The sequence below is a fragment of the Triplophysa rosa genome, linkage group LG15, assembly GCF_024868665.1.
Source record: "Triplophysa rosa linkage group LG15, Trosa_1v2, whole genome shotgun sequence".
NCBI classification, from domain to species: Eukaryota; Metazoa; Chordata; class Actinopteri; order Cypriniformes; family Nemacheilidae; genus Triplophysa; species Triplophysa rosa.
The window spans coordinates 20,556,079-20,573,831 of NC_079904.1; the positions used below are offsets into that span (position 1 = coordinate 20,556,079).

General features: G+C 42.2%; 1 protein-coding gene across 1 annotated transcript in view; it reads right to left on the reverse strand.

Annotated features, from left to right (window-relative positions):
* The window catches only part of lama4 (laminin, alpha 4), an 86,410-nt gene that overhangs the window by 46,754 nt on the left and 21,903 nt on the right, over positions 1-17,753 (reverse strand). Inside the window, exons 2-13 of the mRNA XM_057352538.1 lie at positions 13,692-13,793; positions 13,191-13,318; positions 12,978-13,058; positions 11,647-11,861; positions 8,776-8,876; positions 8,443-8,623; positions 4,442-4,525; positions 2,945-3,096; positions 1,921-2,031; positions 1,476-1,587; positions 1,163-1,327; positions 867-1,060 (exon numbers count right to left, since the gene is read on the reverse strand). Coding sequence (XP_057208521.1) covers positions 867-1,060; positions 1,163-1,327; positions 1,476-1,587; positions 1,921-2,031; positions 2,945-3,096; positions 4,442-4,525; positions 8,443-8,623; positions 8,776-8,876; positions 11,647-11,861; positions 12,978-13,058; positions 13,191-13,318; positions 13,692-13,793 — 1,626 coding nt within the window. The remainder of the gene's footprint in view (positions 1-866; positions 1,061-1,162; positions 1,328-1,475; positions 1,588-1,920; positions 2,032-2,944; positions 3,097-4,441; positions 4,526-8,442; positions 8,624-8,775; positions 8,877-11,646; positions 11,862-12,977; positions 13,059-13,190; positions 13,319-13,691; positions 13,794-17,753) is intronic.

Sequence of the window (17,753 nt, forward strand, 5' to 3'; positions counted from 1 at the left end):
TATATAATATAATATATTCTTATATATATATATATATATATATATATAAATAACAGGAAATTTCGAGACTCACGCCTGTAAGTACATACGGTTGTCAGTCCTAAAAATTGACAGTTTCAACGAAGCCTATGACTTTCTTGGTTTAATTAAACAAACACTGACTTTAGGTGTGAAGTGCAGTGTGAACCGACTTTTTTCCGAGTTTGTACGATTCGTTATATGTTTTACTATTTAAACAGCTTTCCTGTAGCTCAGCGGTAAGAGCATTGCGTTAACAACGCAAGGTTGTGGGAACGATCCCAGGGATTGCACATGCCTATGTATAAATGTATAGGATAAAGCAATGTAAGTCGCTTTGGATAAAAGCGTCTGCCAAATATGTAAATGTAAACAGAAGCCCTACAATGTGGATTCCTCTGCATGCTCAAGTCTAATGTGATTGGAGCTTTGGGAAAATTAGGCATATGTGTTATTGGAACAAAGTTCTTTACAAAGGTATCTCCTCACACGGGTTGATTTCCAAGAGCAATATTAAAAACTCTGCGAATGTAGCTGAACTTAAAATAGAAGAGTGTGCCTCTTTGATTAGCCTTAGTAATTCTATCAAGTAAACAGGAAACCAGCATATGACCGTGGGCCCCAGTCAGAAACCTGTTAATTCAATCAAAAGATTCTGAAGCTCTTTATGGCTTTGGGTAGCACATACAGTATGTGGACAGCAGAAAGTCTGGAGTGTTGCAGTTAAAGCGTACAGTATAGTGAGGTTCTGAGTTGGCGTTAGAGTTGGGATTAGTTTACCCAAATATGAAAATTCTCTCTAATTGATTCAGCCTTATGCCATCCTATGTGTATGTGTAGGAATGTACCTGTCTCCTCTGTAGTTGAAGCTGATTGTTACTGTATTTAAGTAGTGTCAGCATCAGATCATCATCAGCCTTGTTGAGGAGATCCTGAGCTTGGAAGAGTCTTGAAGTGAATCGACCCAACACCTCCCGCACAGGTGACAGGCGGCCATGTGTTGTCATTAACGTTTTCTCCAGTTGACGCACACGGCGAAGCACTACAATCATACACATTAAGGGTGTAAGAGGCTGAATATGAGCATGAGAACACACACACACACACACAAGCACAATTCAGTTTACCAAACACAAACACTCACATTCACTGGCCTCTTTGGACTCATCAATAGCGAGTGGTTCTTTAGGTGAAATGTTTAGATTTCTCATCCAACCCAAGATCCGTTCAGCCTCTATCGTTTTCTGCCTCTGTACCTCTGGATCTAACTCCTGATGGACACTGTACAACTCCCAATCCCTGATCATGTCTGAAGCAACATATTTATAACAACTACATTCTCTTAATAAAGCCATTAAAGACATAGGAGGACTTGCTCCTTGTTTCAGATGTGTTTTATTTAGTCAACGACTTATAGTGTATAGGTGTGTACAAATGGGAGAGTTGTCTCAGTTTACCCTCTAAGAGGATGTTAAGAGATGAGAGGTTAGAACTGAGCGTCTTGGCTAGAGTAGAGCTTTCAAGTGTCCCTTGATCCACACGCTCTCCCAATAACTTCACAGTTTCTTCCTGACAAAACAACACATTAAACATCAGCGCAACACCACATCAATACAGCAAAATTTAATTGCTAATTCTTTACCATAATGCTAACAGGGCTGCATGAAAGAGGGAGGCTAAATAAAGACTAGATGGACAATAGGAAGGTGTCATCATGTCAGAATTACAGTAGTAGAATAATTTTTTATTAAACTTGCAATTACAAGAAAAAAATGTGTATGAAAGCTCAGTCTTACTCTTAAGGCTTCAACATTACCTTGCAATTTGGTCTGTTTAAGAGGTAGGAGAACAAATGAAGTGTTACAAAAGAATAAAATCAGGAAGTGCTGGAATCAGTGGTACCTCTCTACCAAGTTTCTCCATGTCAGTTAGCATCTCATGTGTTTTATCCTCCACCTGCCCGGTATCAACTCTCATCACTGCAGATGTATTCCTCCAACCTACAAACTGAGCCTGTGACAACACATTAACATCAACTGTTGTTTGAGCGTTTCCATGTCTTTTCTGTCTGTGTCCTATTCATAGTTTTCAGTCACGTAACTTCTGCAGTGGCCTGGAGAGCAAAACAGTGGGGCAAGATGGCGGTTTACTCTGTAGAGACACAGCACAAGCCCTTCCATTTTCATTCTGTCTCAAAAACTGTTTTGGGCACTACCTATTCATATAAAGCACACACTACTGTATTTGAGTCACAACTGCCAGGCCCCGGCCCGAGTCGACTTCAAAAAATATTGATCTTGTGGATAATCCCCCACACTGCTGCCAGGTTATTATATTATACTATATTATATTATACTAAAAATAATAAAGATTATCAATCTAAACAAAAGCTGAACATATTGTCCTAGTACTACATATGGTCAAAAAGTAAAAAAGGATTTGTAGATCATTGCATTATCAGTTTATTTACATATACAGTAACATCCCATCTCTTTTAGAAGATCACACAAAGATATGATTTATGGCTGTGATTCATTTCTGTAAAGATGACAGTGATTTATATCATTTTCATGAAGTGTTCACTGCAAATACGACTGTACTTTGACGGCTGCCATTGTTTGTCCTCTCCAGGGACAGAAGCATGTTTAATGGCACAGTTCCATAAAATCCTCCTTTCTGAGGTTTCTTGGATGGGATTCTTCTCGTCAAAGTCTCCTCGTCGGCTATTGTATCATATTGCACAATAACTATACAGAATTTTGGCTAAACATAAGAAATCACTCTCTTCGTGACCTGGCGGACAGTGGAGGATTGCACTGTTTTGCCCTCCAGGGGCAGCATTCCTCTAACGGCATGACATCACTGGAAAACTATGAATACGTTGTTGCAGTTCCCAAACTTTTATGGGTGTTTTGAGCGTTGTTACCTGTAGTCTGTGTGCAGTGTAGTTGTAGTATTTCAATCTGTCATTGGCAGCAGCTCCTGTAGAAATATTCAACACGCTGTTCCTAACATGATCCAGGGTTTTGTTGGACTGACGCATATCTCCGATCAGATTCCAGATACAGGCGTCACAGTCTGGGGAGGCGAAAAAAGGGTTATTTCTAATAGATTTCAATAAATTTTCTGCAACGTTGCTAACGAATATGTGAATGGTAATATTTAGGGTTCCACAAAATATCTCACTATACTCTTCCAAGTATAGACAGTTTCATCAGACACACGTGCCTGGCCCGGAGTTAACTTCCGGTCTGTGTTTGATTGGTATGGCTAGTGGCTATTAATATAACTATTTTATATTTTATATATTTTATATTTATATTTACATTTATATTTTATTTAATTTAAACAAATTTTATTTAATTTTATTGTATATTAATTTTATTAAAAAGCTTTCCTGTAGCTCAGTGGTTAGAGCATGGCACTAGCAACGCCAGGGTCATGGGTTCGATCCCAGGGATTGCATATACTCAACGACAAATGTATAGTATAATGCAATGAAAGTCGCTTTGGATAAAACTGTCTGCCAAATGCATAAATGTAATGTAAATGTTATTAAATAATCAAGTAACGATTCTTACTGTTAACCCTAAACAATACTGGCAAGACATGTTTTTAACTTGCTGCTAGCTAATGTCATTTACTTGATATTTCTTTTGCTTGTTATTAGAAATAATCTACAGGGACTATTCTTTGCAGATTAGGAAATTAAATTTGGGCCCAAAAGCATGCATGTGCAGTAACATTTGTTTATGTTGCTTTGAAACCGTCTTTATTGCATTATTCATAATATCAGTCTATGGTATTAAGGTGTCTCGCATACATTTGATAAATTGTCTAATTGTGCATGTCCGTAGCACCATATACCTCCCAGAAATTAGTTTTTGGAGGGTGTTTGCAATATATAATGTCTCGTGCATTCTGCACAATAGCTTTAGGCGAAGAAACGGCTATGTCATTTAACTCAAATTTTATTCTATGACTAAATATTTCGATTTTTTACTCTTAAACAACACCTAAAAACTGTTTTGTCTAAGTATGTGGTTCTTAAACCATAATAAAAGGGAATGAGAACCAGACTTTACACTGCAAGTCTTGCTATTTGAGATCCTGTTTTCCTGTCAATACACAAATATACAGTATATCACAATACTAATGATCTACTGAATGACCTGAACAGATCATTCTCCTGAATTAGATCGTTTTCTCACAATTAGTTTAATATTTACTTTTTTGGTCTTTATAGCTTGTATTATAAGAGAGTGGAGAGTGAGACAGGACATTTTTGGGATGAGGTAGAAGGGAACAGGATCTGGGAAAGTACCACGAGCCGAGACTTGAACAACATGTCGGCAAACAGCCCACTGGACCACCAGCGCCGACTTGTTTGACATTTTTAATCGTGTCTTCTTATTGAACTTACCAATATTACACTCGCTGATTTTTGATGCTTCTGGCAGACACTCTCCTGTGTGCATGTCACAATTCTCCTCTGGACAATCACATTCTGAGGCACAGAGCACAGAAACACACACAGCACACATTTAGCATGTTATACATCTATATAACAGAAAGCACATACATGGCACGAAGCAAATTGTAAACAGCATGTCCAGTAAGGAATTTAAACTATTCAGAAGTGTAAACTTGAGAGACATATTATCTTGAATGATTACAACATTACACATACTGTACAGCCATTTGCAAACATAATAGTCACATCAGTCATACATCTTTGCTGAGGAGAGGGCTAAACTTTCAAATGTTTACCCACAAGACTTGAAAACTTGACATAGCAGAAAAGAATGATCTGAAGGCAATTACTGAGGAAAAATGATTCTTGATAAACATTAGCACAGATGTTGAAAATCTCAGTCAGACATCATGAACTATACAGTCTAAATACACATCGCATACTTGAAACCTCTACAGAACACAACTGTTTTGCCTATGCCGGGTATGTTAGACAGATGACGTTGTCATAGGAAATACATGATTAGTGTTAATCCCTGTGCTCAAGTGCAGATGGCCATGGAGCTGTGTGGGTGTGCAGATAGAATATCATCATCGGTCATGGGTTATGGGAACTTTACTGCGTTAGGAGGGAGGGGGTGTGACTCAATGAATTTTCCCATCAGTTTCACAGTTCAGATGTAAATGGGAAATCTCCAATGACGTGCTGTGTTTTAATTTTGATGTTGAAATTTGAGTCTCAAAGAATGGCATGAGTTTAGGGTAGGACTACTCACAATACAAAAAATGCCATTACTGAAATGTATGTGTTGTCATGTGGCACAGATCTAAGTTCATTTTATATCTGAATTTTTGGTTTTCTGAACTTCTGAGCACACTGAGAAATCACACTCAAGTCCAACAGCAGTACTTAAATATGGGGGCTAGGGACATTAACATGATCATAGCAAAAATTTGTAGACAGGGCGACACACACATTTTAACACACATAGTTAAACACAAGTTAAAGGTACTTGGCTATTAAAGTGAAACATATAGGCAAGACAATAGAATAGAATAGAATGTAGACGGAATAATGGAAACAGATAAGTGACAGTAACAAATACAATAAGAAGTATTAGAGGGGTCATATGGCGCGAATACGTGTTTTTCTGTGTCTTTGGTGTGCTATAAGTTGCCCATGCATGTATTAGACACGTAAAATTGCAAAAATTAAAGTGTCGAAAGAAAAGATGCATTCTATCTAAAAGCGAATGCTCACCCAGACCTGCCTGAAACGCCTCGTGTAACCACACCCCCACAAATCTACGCCAGTTCGTGGTATCATTTGACTAAGACCGCCCAAATGTACATGCAAGTAAGGTGGGCGTACCTGTCAGTACAATTGCTTTTGAACCTGATGTTCCAAATATGGTAAGAGGCGTTACATTTCCATCACACGCTTGCAGTATTCGACCAATCACTACGCACTGGTTAACTGGCCAATCATAGCACACCTCGCTTTTCAGAGCGATGAGCTTTGTATAAAATCTGCACTTTTCTGAGAGGCGGGGCAAAGAGGAGATACAAACATGCACGGTGTGTGGAAAATACAGTGTTTTTGAACCTTAAATCGTGTATACACATTGCATTACATCTAAAAGAAACTATAATATTTGTTTTAGCCGTGTCATATGACCCCTTTAAGAGTAGTAAGTAGCGTCGTCAGTGTCCGAAGTGTCAGTAAAAAGTTTTAGTAGTAAAGTTTTGCAGAGCTAGATAAAGGACAGTTGGCTCTTAAGCAGTCTAAAAAATGTAAGATAGAAACTATTCTTCAGTCTGGTTGTCTGTGATGGGATGGAATGTAAGCAACTGTCAAATGGCAGTGTAGCAAACAGTTGGTGAGCAGGGTGAGTGCAGTTCTTGACGATATTACAGGCCCTTCTCAAGCAGTGAGTCTGTTTATATATCCAGTAAGCCCAGGAGTTTGCTCTAGGTCCTTGGAGATGTTTACTGCATGGAAACTGTAACTCTCTTTACTTCTATTGAGGTAAATGACTCTTGTAATGGCCTGTTCACAATCATCTCCTTTGTCTTGCTAACATTTATAGAGACAGTACACTAACTGGACAGTTCAATGTGTTTCCTGTCTGTGAGAATAAAATGACTTTCTACACCTTGTCCACACTAATGTGGTTTTGTTTACAATGCTCTTTGTCCAAACTAGTGTTTTTAAGTGTTGTCCAAGTGCTGCCCATCCACACCTGAAAGCACTTACATCAATGTACTGCACATGAGTAAAACGTAAGACGCTTCTGTCAGGCATTTATTTTCTGCCATATGCAGTGATGCATCTCATACTCACTCTTGCAGCCAGATGGGCTGTAATCCCAGAATCCAGACAGGCAGCGCTCACAATATCGGCCTCCGGCCCCTGGGCGACACTGGCAGCTGTGTGTGAGAGGGTGGCAAGTGGCACGTAAGGCAGCAGAGGCACATTCACACCGACGGCAACCCATACAGCTGCCAAATCCAGAGTAACCCTCCTACACATGAAACATAAAAACACATCTTTTAAAAATATATTGAGGATTAGATGTGCTAATTGTTTCTGAGCATATATGGCAAATTCCAGCGTCATGGATGTGACAAAAAAGAACAATGTTTTAAAAAAGAATACATTGTGTGATTTCTATACCTCACATCTGTCACACAGGTAACCAGTAACTCCAGGTTTACAGTGGCAGACACCTGTCCTGTCATCACATGATGCAGTACCGCACTTATTGCACTGGCACTCTGAAATAGAGAGTAAGAGACTTTTTTTTCAAACAACATACAGTTTTTTGCACATTCCAAGATGATTTATTGACATTTTTATCAATTTGCATTTTGTCTAGTTCCAATATAGCTATTGCTGTAGTTTCCTGTCAACTTATTATAAACAACTTCTTGAGTTAGCAATGTCTGAAAACATGTGATTTCAAGTTGAAAAATGCCATGTCATTGTGCAACACAATTATTTGGCAGCTAAAACGCGATTTTTACTTCTGCGTAGGACCTACGCCGTAACCTACGGCGTAGCCTACGTACGTAGACGATGCCGTCGTGAACATTTATGGTTCTGCGTTGAGAGTATGCGTCGTACTGCAATTACACCGCTGAAACGCTAGTTGGCTCTTTGTGTTTTCACGGGTTTGCTCTTCTTCGCCGATGTTTTGTGTGTATGCTAGTGTGTCATGAACGTGGGTGGTGAGGACAAGGACAGAGGACCCAGTTGCAGACAGCGGGTAAGGGGTTAACAGACATTTAATAAAATATAAGTACAAAACAAACACCNCGAAGTGTCAGTAAAAAGTTTTAGTAGTAAAGTTTTGCAGAGCTAGATAAAGGACAGTTGGCTCTTAAGCAGTCTAAAAAATGTAAGATAGAAACTATTCTTCAGTCTGGTTGTCTGTGATGGGATGGAATGTAAGCAACTGTCAAATGGCAGTGTAGCAAACAGTTGGTGAGCAGGGTGAGTGCAGTTCTTGACGATATTACAGGCCCTTCTCAAGCAGTGAGTCTGTTTATATATCCAGTAAGCCCAGGAGTTTGCTCTAGGTCCTTGGAGATGTTTACTGCATGGAAACTGTAACTCTCTTTACTTCTATTGAGGTAAATGACTCTTGTAATGGCCTGTTCACAATCATCTCCTTTGTCTTGCTAACATTTATAGAGACAGTACACTAACTGGACAGTTCAATGTGTTTCCTGTCTGTGAGAATAAAATGACTTTCTACACCTTGTCCACACTAATGTGGTTTTGTTTACAATGCTCTTTGTCCAAACTAGTGTTTTTAAGTGTTGTCCAAGTGCTGCCCATCCACACCTGAAAGCACTTACATCAATGTACTGCACATGAGTAAAACGTAAGACGCTTCTGTCAGGCATTTATTTTCTGCCATATGCAGTGATGCATCTCATACTCACTCTTGCAGCCAGATGGGCTGTAATCCCAGAATCCAGACAGGCAGCGCTCACAATATCGGCCTCCGGCCCCTGGGCGACACTGGCAGCTGTGTGTGAGAGGGTGGCAAGTGGCACGTAAGGCAGCAGAGGCACATTCACACCGACGGCAACCCATACAGCTGCCAAATCCAGAGTAACCCTCCTACACATGAAACATAAAAACACATCTTTTAAAAATATATTGAGGATTAGATGTGCTAATTGTTTCTGAGCATATATGGCAAATTCCAGCGTCATGGATGTGACAAAAAAGAACAATGTTTTAAAAAAGAATACATTGTGTGATTTCTATACCTCACATCTGTCACACAGGTAACCAGTAACTCCAGGTTTACAGTGGCAGACACCTGTCCTGTCATCACATGATGCAGTACCGCACTTATTGCACTGGCACTCTGAAATAGAGAGTAAGAGACTTTTTTTTCAAACAACATACAGTTTTTTGCACATTCCAAGATGATTTATTGACATTTTTATCAATTTGCATTTTGTCTAGTTCCAATATAGCTATTGCTGTAGTTTCCTGTCAACTTATTATAAACAACTTCTTGAGTTAGCAATGTCTGAAAACATGTGATTTCAAGTTGAAAAATGCCATGTCATTGTGCAACACAATTATTTGGCAGCTAAAACGCGATTTTTACTTCTGCGTAGGACCTACGCCGTAACCTACGGCGTAGCCTACGTACGTAGACGATGCCGTCGTGAACATTTATGGTTCTGCGTTGAGAGTATGCGTCGTACTGCAATTACACCGCTGAAACGCTAGTTGGCTCTTTGTGTTTTCACGGGTTTGCTCTTCTTCGCCGATGTTTTGTGTGTATGCTAGTGTGTCATGAACGTGGGTGGTGAGGACAAGGACAGAGGACCCAGTTGCAGACAGCGGGTAAGGGGTTACAAGACATTTAATAAAATATAAGTACAAAACAAACACCCACGGGGGGGTAACATAACAAAACACAAGGGTATAAAACATGACACCAAGGACAAGGACTAACTACACCTAACCAGACTAAGACAACACTCGAATTAAATACAAAATAACTAAACTACACTGACAAGACAGGAACTCACCACATATGACACACACACGACAGTACAATGATTCAGCACAGGACAATGAAACAAGAGGACTATATAAAGGGGACTAAATCAAGAAGGGGATAGGTGCGGGACATGAACTAATTAACAAGCAATAACGAGACGAAAGGGCGGGAACAGAGACGCCACACCGGAGAGTGGAAGACCAAGAGGGACAAAACGTCACTCTCCACATAAAACAAGAGGTTCTATCATGGTTCTGCCACTAGGCCAAGAGAAGCAAGACAAGGTGGGGCAGAACCATGACACTAGTGTATGCAAACGACAATGGAAGCTGATCGCATCTTAATGCATCTTAATGGAGTTGGAGCTGATCGAAACAGAAAAATGTGTAATCCGTTATATTATTAACCGTACTTTCATGTTAGAAGTTAAACAGATGTTATATTAAACTTAGTCTTGTCCACATTTTGGATTTTTATGTGTGTTCATTTAGATATTGTTGAAAAAAAGTATACTTTTCAAAGGGGTGTACTCATTTACGCAGAGCACATACATAGATGTCAAAACTGTGTATTGAAATGATACCCTGATAGAATATCATATTTTATCATGGACAACTCACCCTATTAATTGTTTAGTTAAAAATGAAACGAAATGCAACCAAGATCTGGAAGTGTCACAATTTTGTTCTTTATTTGCAAAAGAGTCAAAGAACAGAATATGTAAAAGTGCAAACTATGTATAGATGAGTATACAATGCAATATTAACACAATTATAAAACTTTCAAAAAACTAGTAACAATAAAAGGTAAAACAAAAAATAAAACTATAAAGCCAATAAAGTGCAAAAGATCGTGCACAGTGTTTATAAAGTGCGAAGTTCTTCATGTATTTTGCTGACACTCTTCCAAACCGACGTTAGAGGAAATCTCTCTACAAGAATTCGCAGCCATCGAACAGTCTTTATAGTCCGCCGAAGAGGAGTCATACAGATGCGTGCATTTCCGAACCTCTTCAATCAGACGCTCAGTACTTGGTCGATGTCGATGCTCGCCATGTTGTTCTTTTGTGGACTCTGAACTTGCCGGAAGAAGACGCCAGAAATGCGTAGAAGGAAGTACGATGCTGCCAAACCGACCAATCACAGTGCTTGCGGTCCGCGTAGGGTCCACGTTGAGTTGACGCGTTGTTACATTTTTGGAGAGGTGCGCGTCAGGCTATGGCGTAGGGTACGCACAGGGTACGCGGCTCTGCGTAGGCTACGCCTAAGCAGGACCATAAATTGGCCTTAAGACACTCTTTAATATTTCTACATTACAAACCATGCAAATATAATAAGTTGAATGACATTTTATGGTTTGAGGTTGACACTAAAAATAGATACATGTCTATGTTCTTATGAACAGGCATTCTTTTTCAATTTTGTGTATTTTTGTCACGTATATATTTTGTATTTTTCAAATATCATATTAAGTATAGACCGCTTCATCAGACGCACACGCCTGGACTGCCGGTAACTTCCGGTCTGTTTTTGTTTAGTGGTCTGGCTACTGGCTAGTGTCTTATAATATAACAATTTATATTTTATCAAATTTATGTTCGTATTAATTTATATGATTATTTTATTGTACAACAATTGTTTTAAATTAACAATTTGTTAAATTTAGTTATTATATGATAATTTTATTAAATAAACAATTTGTTGACTGCGTCGTGTATCTTTGTTGCATTTTAAGAAACCGTATGGGACATTGAAATCTAGCGGTTGAGCTTGGTATCGCAGTCTAAATTCAAAATACTGGAGAGGCAAGTTTAGCCAAGTAACGGTTCTTCTCGGTTTCTTTTGCTTGTTATCAGAAATAATCTTCAGGCACTCTAGTGTTTGCAAATGTGTACCGGAAGTTAATGACAGTCCACGAACTTGCGCGTGCGCAGTAACGTTTGTTTATGTTGTTGCTTTGAAACCGTCTATATCCAGTAGGCTACTGTGCAGTGCTTTTTTAACAGGATTAGCGATTCTTTTGAAATAGAAAAATAAGATGCCCATGTCTAGATATGTCTAGACAATTTTTTATAACCTGCCATATCGTCATCAACATATTGTCTTTCTGATGCACTTACCTCCACAGTCCTTGGCACTGATTGCATCGCCATAAAAGCCTGGTGCACATCTTTCGCAGTTGTCACCAGCAGTGTTAGCCCAACAGTTCAGACACCGGCCCGTCACATTGTTGCACTCGTTGAAGATCAGATTGGGGTCAGAGTTACCATTGCAATCACATTTTTTACAGTTGTTGCCCACCTGCATGGGGTTGCCATAGTAACCTGGAGCACATCTTGGGGGTGAGAGGGGAACCAGTTAATTCAAATAATTATCCGTTTTAAGTAAATAGTTTCATGTAATAGAACTACTTAATTTAAATACAAAATAAATGTAACTGTAATTTTGTTACAGTAACTGAGAAAAATGTGTAATTACATTACAGTTACTTATGAAAATGTTAACCTGCCAACAATCACCTCAACACATTCACAGCATTTTAACCTCTACACAAGGGGTGACTGTCTGTTAACTAAATGTCCAAAAAAACATGGATGATGGAGACGGAACAAGAGATGACAAGAACACAACAAAATAATATTCCAACACACAGGTAAATAACACACCAAGAGAAGTAACAGTCCTTGAGAAACGAGACCATACCATGGGTGACTGTGGGTGTGTAGCTTAAATGCTGAGTGTGATGAGGTGATTGTTGGCAGTTGATATGGTTGACTGAGTGCAGGTGACTAGTCGTGGATGAGTATGTGAAATAAAGTCCTTTGATGACAAAAGATTAACAAGCTGGAGAACATTACAAAGGATCATGACAGATGCTTCTGATTGGTACTCTTGTTTGAATTCGCAGCACACCACGTCTGCCAATTACATCTGAAAGCTTTTGGCTACAACCAGAGCCATTGAGAGAGAGAGAGTTGTGACAACGGAAGTCCCAAAAATTTGTCCGTCACATGATTCATGGAGTCTTCAGATAGTTCCAGGAAGTTATGTTTTTTCTTTTAATTCTTTATTTCTTTAGTTTTTTATTCATTAAACGACTTGCGTCTTTAAATGTGTTTAAAGTTTACCTCAATTGGTCTGTTTAGCCACAGCTCCATGTGTTACTAGTAACTTTCGGAAACTATTGAGAGGCACAAATATGAATAGAGGGCACAAATAGGAACCAATCAGTGCACAATATGTTGGCCAACTATTAAAATGCTATTGACATCGGAGGTTTCGTTGTCGAACCTGAGGAAGTACGTAATTCTATAATTTTTTTAAGATCAGCTGTTTTTTCCAAGGTATTGTTGGATGCCATTGTTTCCTGTCATAGCTATGAAAAGGTTTGATTTCGAAAGCATAGGGAGCATAAATAACATGCTGTATGTGGGTTGAGAACAGTACTGACCTCTCGCAGTAATGTCCTGCATAGCCCTCCTGACATATACATCTCAAAAAATCACCTCTCTTATCACAGTGGTCTGCAAAACTGTAGATAAACATCAACACAAACTCTTTTTAAAAGGACACTATTCCATTGTAATAATTAAGGAAATCAATATTACAAAATTGAAATATTTTAGATCTAGAAACGAGAATTTTCACTTGTAACTCTGCTTACTTGTTAGACTCTAGTGAGAGTGGGCAGGCACATGGTCTACACTCAAACGTGTTGTCAGGAAGAAACAAACGTAAATAGCTTTCTTCACATTGGTCACAGAAATCCCCAACAGTGTGGTCATGACAGTCCTAAAGCACCAAAATAAAGCACACAAAGGCTGGATATAGGTAAAAATGACATTACTTAGCTTTTAACCATCATTTCTACATGTATTGCCACCATTCCAGTGACCGTTCTAGCCAAATCAACTCTGGAGTCAACAGCAATGTGAAAGAGCATGCCAAGACATATGAAGATTGTATAATTTGCAGCGAAACTGAGCTCCTTGCAAACGTATAATAATGTCCTAAATAACTTAGAAACAAAATAATACCTTTCATTTCCTGTTGGTTGCACACAATAATGTCATTGTTATTTGGTTGACTTTGATGATGTCACAGAATATAAAAAAATGCTGGAGGCAATATTGGCAGTTAAAAAGGATGTAAAACAACAACTTACAATACATATCCCTGTGATGTCCTCGCAGCTATCAGCATGACCTTTACAGTTACATGGCAAACAGGTTCCCTGTTCACTCAGAAAGAAGCCACGTGCACATACCTGCAATGAAGAGATGCACATATTATTATATACAGTATATATATTTAAGTAATAAATACAAATTTGACACATTATAACTATTTCATGGTGGCGTAATTTTCTATTTAAATTTCCCCTATTTAAATTTTTCCCCTAATTGTCGTGATCTCGGTCTTGTCGTGACCTTCTTGTCTGGTGTGTGTGTTTGTTTTGTTTTGTCAATCTCTTGTGGAATCGTTTTGGCGGTTCTCCACGTGTTTTGTGTCTACATCATTAGACCTGTCTCCGTGTCTCCCCTTCAGGCTTTCCTCTCACCGGGTTTCCATCACCTCATCACCTACACTCCTGTTGCTCGTCTCTAATTAGTAGTCCCCCCTGGTTCCTTATTATTATTCACCTGTTGTTCATTCCCCGTTGATTAGGTCCCCTCTATTTAAGCCCTCTTGTTTTCTTGTCTTTTGTCAGACCGTTGCGTTTGTAATGTCAGCACTGACTGCCACAGCCTTGTTCAGGTTTTTTGTCATAGTCCTAGTATCTCTTAGTCGTGTTTATTTGTTTTTGTTGCTCCAGTGTCTTGTTGCTCTTGGCTACTCTCTTCTCCCCTGTACCTCCTCAGTTTCTCTGGCGTCTCGGACCTCCGCTCTCTTCACCTCCCGGCATCACCTCACAAGGATCACCACAGTCATCCGGATTCTGCCAGCGGGTCAAGACCCCTCCCCGCCGAGCTTCCGTTAAAGTCAAGGCTGCTACTTTTTGGATTCTATTTCTGTTCTTACCGTGAGTGCCGCTGGGTCGAGCCATCTCCCCACGGGCTCACGAGGTACCTGTAGCGGGTCCGGTGGACAGTTGTGTGTTCTAATAAACCCTTTTTCCCGCATTTGAGTCTCTGAATTTCTTATTCCTACTGAGTCATGACAGAACGGTCTGACCAGACTGGAGATTCAGCGGGGATGGATCCCTTCCGCAATGCTCTGCAACAACAGGGGGTCGCCCTCGGACAACAGGTCACACGGCTGAATGCCACTACACAGGAAGTGGGTAATCTTGTAGGTCAAGTCACGGAATTTACAGCTCTAGTCACCGAGCTGCGCAGAGATCTCGCTGCGAGTCGAATCTCTTCCAGCCCGTCTCGTGGACTTCTGTCTGAGTCTGAGCCCCATGTCAATAACCCCCCGCCTTACAACGGAGACCCCAATGCCTGCCGTCCTTTCCTCGCCCAGTGTGCTCTGGTGTTTTCCCTTCAGCCACGCCGCTATGCCACCGAAGAGGCAAGGGTGGCGTTTGTTTTAACCCTGCTGACGGATCGGGCACGAGAATGGGGTACAGCTGTATGGGAGTTTCAAGCACCCTTTTGCCACTCGTTCACAGACTTCCGGGCCGAGATGATCAGGCTGTTCGACAGGTCAGCTCAGGGGGAGCAGGCGGCCGCCCAGCTCTCAAGCCTGACCCAGGGTCGTAACTCCATCACGGATTATTCCATCAAGTTCCAGACGCTGGCGGCCGCCTGCAACTGGAACGAGGAAGCGCTACGTGCTCGATTTCTCAACGGGGTGAATGCGTCCATTGCTGACGAGATCGCCACACTCGAACCTCCTAGGGATTTAGACTCCCTCACCAACCTCTGCCTCCGGGTCGAGACCCGTTTAAACAATCGTCGTCGCCGGCAGCCTTCACCCACCTCTTGGCGAGTCCGAGACGCCCACACCTTTCCTAAAGTCATCGGAGCCGGTTCGGAGGAGGAACCCATGCAACTAGGCCGCTCTCGTCTGACACCTTTACAGAAGCAGCAGCGCCTTCTCGGAGGACTCTGCTTCTATTGCGGGAAGGAGGGACACCAAGTCATCCAGTGTCCGTTAAAAGGCTCCGCCCACCCGTAGAGCGGAGAGTCCGGGTGGGCGCTATTCCTTTTTCCTCTCCTGTTTCCCGTTCCTCACTGCCGTTCCGGATCCTGTTCGATGGCCGGAGTCACACCGGCAAGGCTCTTCTCGACTCAGGTGCTGAGGGGAGTTTCCTCGATGCCACCACCGCAGTCCGGTGGAGGATTCCGACCAAGCTCCTCGACAGACCCATCTCGGTCCAGACGCTAGCGGGACTTCCCTTTGCCACCATAACTCACGTCACCTCTCACGTAAGGCTTTTTCTTTCGGGTAATCATTGTGAGTGCATTGAGCTGTACATCCTCGATTCCCCCAATAACCCCCTCATTTTAGGGCATCCTTGGTTGTCTCAGCACAATCCTCACATTGATTGGGTTAGGGGTTCTGTGGTGGCCTGGAGCCCATCTTGTCACACGTCTTGTCTTGGTTCTGCTCCGTCTCTTGTCTCTGTGTCTTCTGTGTTTCAGGTCAGGGCCGCCGATTTGACTGGGGTTCCGGAGGAGTACCACGATCTTCGCACCGTTTTCAGTAGGTCGCGAGCCACCTCTCTCCCTCCGCATCGCCCCTACGACTGCTCCATAGACCTTCTCCCAGGCACTTCTCCGCCTAGGGGGCGCCTCTACTCACTGTCCGTCCCGGAGAGAGAGGCCATGGACAAGTATATTCAGGAATGTTTACAGGCTGGGCTCGTTCGCCATTCCTCCTCCCCGGCCGGTGCAGGGTTTTTCTTCGTACAGAAGAAGGACGGCTCCCTGCGTCCCTGTATCGATTTTCGAGGTTTGAATGAGATTACTGTTAAGAATAAGTACCCCCTACCTCTCATGTCAACTGCCTTCGAACTCTTGCAGGGAGCCCAGGTCTTTACTAAACTAGACCTTCGCAATGCCTATCACCTAGTTCGCATCCGGGAGGGGGACGAGTGGAAGACGGCGTTTAATACACCTTCGGGACACTATGAGTATTTGGTACTCCCGTTCGGTTTGACCAATGCTCCTGCCGTCTTCCAGGGCCTCATTAATGCCGTGTTGGGGGACATGATTAATCGATTTGTCTTTGTGTACCTGGATGATATTCTGATTTTTTCCCCCTCTCTCCAGGAACACACCCGACACGTCAGGGAGGTTCTCCAGCGTTTATTAGAGAATCAACTTTTTGTCAAGGCGGAGAAGTGCGAGTTCCATGCTGTCACCGTTTCGTTCCTTGGTCACATAATTTCTCCCAGAGGCATCAACCCTGATCCCGCCAAGATCAGAGCCGTCGCCGAATGGCCTGTCCCCGACTCTCGTAAAGCCCTTCAGCGGTTCCTGGGTTTCGCCAACTTTTACCGGCGATTCATCCGGGGTTTCGGCCAGATAGCCGTACCGCTCACTGCATTAACCTCCACTAAGGTCTCGTTCAGATGGAATTCCCAAGCCCAGGTAGCCTTTGATGATCTCAAGTCTCGTTTTGTCTCTGCTCCTGTGCTTTGTTTTCCAGAACCCGAGCAACAATTCATTGTCGAGGTCGATGCATCCGACGTTGGGGTAGGCGCGGTTCTGTCTCAGCGTTCTACTCATGATGGGAAGGTGCATCCATGCGCCTTCTACTCCCATCGCCTCAACCCTGCCGAACGGAACTATGACATAGGTAACCGAGAGTTGTTGGCGGTCCGCCTGGCTTTGGGGGAGTGGCGTCACTGGCTGGAGGGGTCAGCGCAGCCTTTCTTGGTCTGGACGGATCATAAGAACCTTGAGTATATCCGTTCAGCCAAGAGACTAAACTCGCGCCAAGCCCGCTGGGCACTCTTTTTCGGTCGGTTTAACTTCACCCTCTCGTACCGGCCGGGGTCTAAGAACGTCAAACCCGATGCTCTCTCTCGTCTCTTTGAGATTCCCGGAGGGGAGCCTCCGACCAGACCTATTCTTCCCAAGGGGATGGTGGTCGGGGCTGCTATCTGGGATCTCGAGAGACAAGTTGAGCAGGCCGGTCGAGGGGTGCAAGTCCCGAGAGAGTGTCCGGTGGGCAGGTTGTTTGTCCCGGTTGCGTTGCGCCCCGAAGTCCTGCGGTGGAACCATTCTTCCAAGTTGGTCGGCCATCCAGGTAACCGGGGAACCCTGGCGTCCGT